Below are 8,363 nucleotides of genomic sequence, written 5' to 3'. Positions count from 1 at the left end.
AACTGTTGCTCTCTAGCACAAGGTCTTCCCAATTTATATGAAGACTTATGCTGCCCAATAATTTTTGCGGAATTTTGATATTTCTTCAGAAGTTCGATTGCATGGCTTAGTCAACAGCTTTGGTTTAATTTACGTGCCATAGCATAAATTTTGACTTTTGACTTTTAGTTAGTACAAGCTGAAGCTTTCTTTTCTCCGATAAATGTTACAGTTTTTGGGCACATTGGTGTTATTGAATGAACATTTTGAAACTCTGTCAACTGCAAGCAGCGCAGATGCAGCAGCAGCAACAGCCTCCGAATTTCGTTCAGTTCAATTCATTCATAATAAGTTTGCTCATTGTGAGGCTTTCCCATGATGGTACTTCCGTAAACTTAAAAACAAAGATTTTTATTCTTTTGTGGCTTTACTTAACTTTTCGCTTTTATCGCAACTTAAGATTTTGTCTGCATTTTTTTAATTGTATCATATCAATTCGAAATACTATATCGGTCATTGTGTCATTCTTCTTATAGACTGATAAAAATTTCATAACAAATTTAAGTCGTTTAAATTTTTAATAGCGGAAGATAGAGTTTTTATAGTTGTAGAGTAATGGGGGGAAAAAATTAATAAAAAAAAAACTAAAATGGCCTACAAATATTCGTCTCTCCCACTCATGCACTCATGTGTCTAAGTGCCATGAGATTATAATTGCCAAGAATAAAAAAAATGATTTTAAGAAAGAAAGTTCATTCACCTCTTCAAGCTTGGTTTTAAATTGAAGTAATGAACTACAGTAGTGCCTAATTTAATTTTAATCCAACTTTAAAATTAAATCTTTGAAAGTTTTCATGCGATAGTTCTTTGTTTGCCGCTAAAACGAATCGTAGAAGAAAAAGACGTGCAATGTGTATTAAAAAGTTAAAATTGGTCGAAGACGATGTCATTTTGAACTTTCTATGATAGATTCTTTTCCGTAAGATATAGAAAATAATCTTTTTCTAAATAGAATAAATTTTTTATTTCTTTAAATTTTTTAAATAGCAGAAGTACGGAACCACCGTAGCTCAGAAGTTAGTATGTCCGCCGACACTTGTGAGGTATTTACCTTAAGTAATCTGGCGTGTAAACTTCTCTACTACAGTGGTGTCGTTCTGCGGGAAGCCGTTTGTACGCGACATTAGGACACTTATCATTGAGTTTAAACTTGTATGGGACGGCGAAGTATCTCCGCGGTACCTCAATGGATTGTCCATGGGTAAATTTGAAGTGGGAGGTGTTCACTGTTCAATGTAGATATATAAATAAAGTTCAAATCATTTCCCGTTTCGAGTAAGCCGATGTTTCTTCTCATTTTGCGTACATCTCTTCAAAAACTCAAAGGACATTATACAGTTTTGGTATGAAGTTTTTCAGCTTCCATATAAGGACAAACCGCATTGATGGCATAATGTTCTCTGATGTTTTATGAAAATATTAGAAATAGTATGCTGGCTTCATATGAGATCGCGGAGATACTGAAGGTGCTGCAAAAAGTGGTTAAACAAATCAGAAACAATCAAAAGTGCTTCAAGTTCTTATATACCCTTAACCATGGATCCCATTTAACAAGTTCTTCGGAAGATTTCTGTTGATAGGCAGAAACTAAAAGAGTATTAAATAAGGTAATAACAACGAATCTACATAAATAAGCGGAAGACAGCTTAAGAGCTCAAATCCGAAGAACTGTTTATATTGAAGCTGCAGAAGTTAGGACCAAATTGAAACAAAAAAAGCAAGTATGTAGGATGACATACAAAAATTCAACACATCACATCGAATTAGGTTTGCAAGATCTCAAATCGGGGGATGTATTTGTACGGTGGCTAGTTCATATATTACAACTAAATAAAGATTACTCAATCCATATATAACACCACATCAAGTTTTTAAAAAAGCGAAATTGTAGTACAGCTTTATATGGAAGCTACATATACCTACATATCTATTTACCTACATATCTATTTAAACCATTCTTACTTGAATGTTGGAAGTCATAACAGAACTCATTATATAGAATAATAGCAAAGTCTTATAAAAACTGCAAGGTTGGGTCTAAGGTTATAAATCAGGAGATTGGTTTAAATGGCGGTTATATCGTAAATTAAACCTCATTGGGTCATGTAAAATCCCAAACGACCTGCATCAATACCTGTGACGCTGTAGGGCTCGAATCCTGGCGAGAACATCAGAAAAATTTATCAGCGGTGCTTTTCTCCTCCTAATGCTGATGACAATTGTGAGGTATTATGTCATTTGAAGCAAGTAAAAAGCGGACGAAGCTTATATACCCTCCACGATGGATCGCATGAGACAAGTTCTTGAAATTACTTTTTCTAAATATATGAGCTATATCAAGTTATAGATCGCTATGGACCGTTCTCGTTGTGGTTATTAGATGTCATAGAAGATATCAATCAAAAATTTCAGGCAAATCGAGTAATAATTGCGCCCTATAGAGTCTCAAGAAGTCAAATTGGGAAATCGGTTAATATGGATGCTATTTCATGTTATGAACCGATTTAGGCCATACTTGGCACAGTTGTTGAAAACACCGCGTACAAAATTTGAGCCAAATCGGTTGGTAATTGCGATTTCTACAGGCTCAAGATGAAATCTGAAAATCTGTTTATATGGCAGCTATATCAGGATAGATACCGATTTGAACCCGACTTGTTGGAAATCATAATAAAACGGACATAGCTTTATCGAATCAGAAAGGGATTGTGAGTCGATCGGTATAGTCATCAAATGCACTTAGTTAAAATACCCTGTACCACAGTGGTATTATCCAATATTCATTTGAGTTCTACATTGTCATGTTTGGATTATATATCCATTTGCCGCGTTTTAGGGTTACCTAGGGATACCTAGGGAGGAAACAACCACCTACCCTTTATTTGAGTCCCATATAGGTCCCCATTACCAACACTCGCCAAATTGATATATACACTAAGAGAAATTTGTTAGTTAAAACAGCAAAAAGTTTGTTGTTGCTAAAAGAGAAAACAATTTCTGCAGTTTTCGAATGGTAAGAAATTAAATTTTACAAACATATAACGTAAAATTTTTTAGAATTTCTACAATTTGATTTTCTAACAACAGCAGACAAAATAACTAATGCCTTTATATTTCTATTACAAAAATTAATCAATCATAATTTTTAATTGAACCTGAAATTTTTTAATTACAATCGTGCTTAAATTTTTAATTGATCCAATTAAAAAATTAATTGAAAATTTCGGAAATTTCAAGCATTTTTTTAATTAAAATAAATTGAAATTTTTAATTACATTTTTAATTGGACCAATTAAAAAAATAATTGTAAATTTGAAATATTTTCAATCATTTTTTTATTGAATATGCAAATTTTTTAACTTACCTTTTTCAAAAACTGTGATTGATATTATCATTTTCGTGATTGAAGCAGTTTCAATTGAAACATTAATAGGGTCAATTAATATCGTGATTGAAACCGACTTTTTTTTGTGAAGAAAACAAATCTGATATCTACTTTTGGGGTTAATTGTCAAAACATCCCCCTAACAGGACATTGTTATCGAACATGACAATTTGCAAGTTATTTACGAGAAGATCACAAATTGGATATTCACATTAGTGCGATATGTCTGAGACACCGTAGAATCCACAAAATACCCCCAAACAGAACTTATATTCAACCATGGTAATATTAGTTGAGCATTTCGTAAAGGAGAACGAAAGAAGAAACAGGGATCTAGATTCAGCAATGTATATTAGGGTGGGACATATATGTATTAGGGTGGGTAATTTTTTTTATTCAGAAAGCGCTTATCAGTATCGTATTCTGATGAATTCTAAAAAAATTTACCAGAAAAAAATAGCTTTAAAATGAACATACTTGTCAACACTTTTGTCAATAAAGTTTATTTCCAAATTAGTTCGGCTGTAGGTCCGTAATTAAAAGATAAACAAAAGCTACTAATTTAAAATTTTATTCAGTATTGCTCGATATTTCGATTAACATCATCAATCAGCTTCTGGAGGTATTAAAATAGTTGAACTGTGTGAAAATTGAGTCGACTTTCTCCTATAAGAGCTATTTGTCTACCAACATAATCTCACAAAAAAGTGGTATTTTAAATTGGTAGAACTTTGTTACAGCTACCCTGTATATGGACGATTATACCACTTGGCATATATGGATCCACTTCGCATATATGGATCCAAGATGATTCTATTAAAGATCAGAAACTTCCAAATTTCTTTATGTTCACATTTAATAACAACCTTGATTTTGATCTACATTTTTTGCCAAATGCCAGCTTTTCCAACAAACCCATAATGGTTATGTGAAAATATTTACAAGCAAGTGGCTAATTACACAATACAAGAGAATACCGAAATTGTTGAATGATGTTGAGCAACGATAGATCCGATGTTAATCTGTTGCAGCACAAAAGCTGCTGGCAAAACAATTTATGCCACAGAATCACGTATTGGCTCGATAGGCGCTAATATCGACACATGTTATGACAGCGATGGCAACAAATGCGATCGATGCATAATTATGGAAGCGAAAAATAAAAGAATTTATAAAAGACAAAGGGGCCATTCAAACAATGATCAGTCTTTGTGCAACTGCATAGGGAATCTAAGCAAAAAACAAAATCAATTCGTGTTAATATCGTAAGAAAATGTTTTATTAGTGAAAAAATCAAAAGAGAAAAAGAAAGCAATTATGTCGCCACTAAGCCTAAAGTTAGGCCTGTTATTCATTTGTGTGAGTTTAAGTGTCAAGGCCAGACCTCAAGATGGTGTGGGAGAGATGCTTAAAGGTCTGCTGGCATCGAGGGGTCCAGTCAATCCAGCAGATATAAATGGCCTGATGGCAGCCAGAGGATTTTTAACCAATTCAGCCATCAGCAACTTTGATGTGAATAAACAATTCGGTAAGCAAAGGCTCATGATGGTTTTATGTTGTTCTTATTCTAAGCAATGTGTCCTTCTAACACAGCAAATCAAGGTACCTCCTTGGTGGGTCGAGGTTTGAGTGAAAATACCCTGGCGGAAATTCCTATACAACCTAGTGTACCACTCAATGCCTTTGCCAAAAACTTTGAATTCAGTTCAGATCCAGGAGGCATTAGCAACACTGTTTTGAGTAAACAGAAAGGTAAACCACCAACCTTAAACCACAAATAATTCGTTTATTAGACTCTAATCCTTTACTCCTTTTTAGTTGACCAATTTTCAAATCTACAGGGCAGTGGCATTAGCGAAAACACCTTAGCCCAAGTGCCGGTGCAGGCCAGAGCTCCCATTGACTTGATTACTCAAAATACTCAAATTGCCTCAGGACCCGGAGGCATAGCCAACAAACAGCTCAATAAACAAGCAGGTAAATAGTTTGATAACAAAAAGAAGTTTAAAACCAATTTGAAGAATATGTTCTGTGTTCCCCTCCCAAGTCGATCAAAGTTCCAATCTCCAGGGATCTGACATTACCAAAACCAATGTGGCTCAAATCCCTGTTAGCGCATTAGTGCCTGCTAAAGTGTTGACGAACAATCTGCAAGTGGTGCCAGATGGAGGTCCAGGCTCGGACATAGTCAATGAGAATGTCAACAAACAATTTTGTAAGTCTTTGCCGAGTAATGGGAAATCCTTGTCCCACTAACATTCTTATTTTCAATCTTCCCGATTTCAGTTGATCAAAGTTCAAGATTAAGCGGAAGTGATATAACAGAATTCAATGCCGTCCAACTACCCATAGGAGCCGCTGTGGCTCCCGAAGTTTTGCGTAAAAATGTCCAGGTGGTGGGAGGAAGTGATGGCCAGATACAAAATGTCAATGTTAACAAGCAAACACGTAAGGACGGCTTTTGGTTCCTAAAACCACAGGCATATTGTGTTTTAAACACCCTTCTCTTCTCTCTTTTGCTCAGTTGACCAAAGCAGTAATTTGGAGGGCGACAATTTGAAGGGCATTAATTTGGTAAGAGGAGGCGTTTTGGCCGGTGTTGTTCCCAAGGTGTTGACGGACAATACCCAAGTAATTGCAGGCTCAAATGGTGCGAGAGGTTTCTCCAAACCAACTGGTAAATCTTACATCCCTCAATCTCAATAACCATTCTTTTTTGCTTAAATTTCCCAACCCATATGTAGGCGATGAAGCTAGTACCCTAGGATCGGAGTTTGGTATTCCTGCCGGCATTAACAATCTCGCCTTGAACTCACAGAACTGTAAGGAGGTTCTTCCTTTTCGTTACTCTATTGCAGATACTGAAAATTTTTTCTTCTGTTAATAGCCGACCTAAGCGATACCATTACCGGCGATGGTAATACCAAAATCGATGGCTTGAAAACAGCTCCTCAAGCATTGTTAGGTGCCTCAGTCTTGGAGAGGAGTACACAAATTGCCCCCGATGGCAGCATACAAGACGTCACCATTAATTCGCAGAATAGTAAGTTAAGAGGGGCGGGGAATCAAAATAAGACTGTATAACAAAACCAAAAATTTTGCTTTTGCCAGCCGATGCCGATACTGTTATTAAGGGTGACAACAACAAGAAATTAGCGCTGGGCAGTTTAAATCCTCAAGCTTTAATAGCTGGCAATCTTTTGGGCTCTCGATCGCAGTTCACTGGCAGATCTGGTGGTCAGGATGGTGGTGTTTTCAATGCAGACCTCAACAAGCAAAAGAGTAAGTGTTCCCATCGAACCGCTCGTTATCCTTGCGACTTCCCCTTTATTTACATCCCTCTCTTTGTCAACCATTCAGTTTCGGACAAACTCATTGTGGAGGGTGATAATAACGATATAACCCAGCTTTTGTTACTCGATCCACAATTGGGTCTCGATCTGGGCTTGGCCAATTCCGAAACTCAGGGATCTGGAGGACCAGGATCGGCTATAAACAAAAATCTTTTGCTTCAAAAATGTAAGAAAGAGCAAACCTCTAGAGATCCGAAAACATTTTAAAATTTCTTTTCTCTTCCTCAGCTGACAGCTCGGTACTTGTGACCGGTGACAATAACACAGTTAATCGCGGCGTTGTGGCTGATCCTCAAGTTGGTATTAATTTGCGTATTGCCGAGATAACCAAACAGGTCACAGGTTTGGTGAGCGGCAAACAGCCAACCGAGGAGGAATGTGTGGCCATTGACAACACTGGCATTATACAGGAACGTAAGTTGTAAACAGATAAGCTTGGGCTATGCATGAAGTATTAACTGCCTTTTCCTAATTATGCCTTTTTAGAGAATAAAGACATCACGGTTGTGGGTGACAATAACGAGATCAACACTTTGGCCGATCTCGGTTTACAAGCGGGGATTGATGCTAATGTGGCTACAAGTCTATTGCAAAAGATTAGATGTAAGAATAGGAAGACGACGACGGTAAGGCCAACCACAGAACCCCCAACGGAACCACCTACAGAACCGCCTACAGAGCCTCCAACCGAGCCACCAACAGAGCCTCCCACTGAGCCACCTACAGATCCTCCCACTGAACCCCCAACTAAACCCCCATATCCAACAAGATACACAAGACCCACACGACCAACAAGACCTACACGACCAACAAGACCTACACGGCCAACAAGACCTACACGACCACCTACTCTACCTCCTACGCTACCACCTACGCTACCTCCTACGCAACCACCTACTGTGCCTCCAACCGTTCCGCCTACCCAGCCACCACGCCGCTGCTTCCGCAAAGTCTGTCGCAAATGGAGAAGGACACATTACTGCTGCTATTAGCGTAGATGATAACGTCATCATGGCATTTTATTAATCACTTTTTATGTACTTGACACGATCAAAGAAAAAAAATAAATTATGTATTGAAAACATTGGCATTATTGAACACAACAACCAATCGTACATGGCAGCCGGTTGTACGTACCGGATTGACCCGATGGGGTCCTTTTCATGGGAAAGGGCTGCCGCCTCAGTGTACAACGCACTGCTACAACAGCAAGAACCTTCAGTGACATGCAAATACAATTTTGCCAATGAAAATCCTTTTAAGGAACAGGGGTAAACCTTCATTGACAGGTCATTGTGAGGAATAAATTTTGGAAAAGTACCAGTAAGGAAAGCAAAAATCGGGTGATTTCATTAAATGAACGCTGCATCGAAATTTTAACCGGTTTCGGCAGAGATTTTCAGAGGCGCCATACTAGGGTGGTCCCAAAACTATACGACCTAAGAAAGAAAACACAATAAATTTAAACATTTTTCCAGTGAGCTTCTCAAAATAGCCCTGGGGTGCTTCTCAAATAGACATCACCGGAACTTCCACCTTATCAATGTTGGAATTTTTTTCTATGAGCTATGTTTAAGTTTGGAAAC

The 8,363-nt window shown here is 37.4% G+C and overlaps 1 protein-coding gene across 1 annotated transcript; it reads left to right on the top strand.

The window, feature by feature from the left end:
• Positions 1–4,741: 4,741 nt before the first annotated feature.
• Positions 4,742–7,817, top strand: LOC106093247 (uncharacterized). The gene is made up of 12 exons (XM_059366431.1): positions 4,742–4,952; positions 4,997–5,176; positions 5,243–5,401; positions 5,472–5,639; positions 5,711–5,872; positions 5,949–6,101; positions 6,169–6,246; positions 6,312–6,467; positions 6,536–6,706; positions 6,785–6,943; positions 7,006–7,191; positions 7,264–7,817. The coding sequence occupies exons 1-12, from the start codon at positions 4,742–4,744 to the stop codon at positions 7,767–7,769; spliced, it is 2,289 nt and encodes a 762-aa protein (XP_059222414.1). The 3' UTR covers positions 7,770–7,817.
• Positions 7,818–8,363: the final 546 nt, after the last annotated feature.

Source organism: Stomoxys calcitrans, chromosome 4 (assembly GCF_963082655.1).
Source record: "Stomoxys calcitrans chromosome 4, idStoCalc2.1, whole genome shotgun sequence".
Classification (NCBI taxonomy): domain Eukaryota; kingdom Metazoa; phylum Arthropoda; class Insecta; order Diptera; family Muscidae; genus Stomoxys; species Stomoxys calcitrans.
The sequence above is the reverse complement of the archived record's forward strand: the minus strand, read 5'-3'. Positions and strand labels throughout refer to the sequence as shown.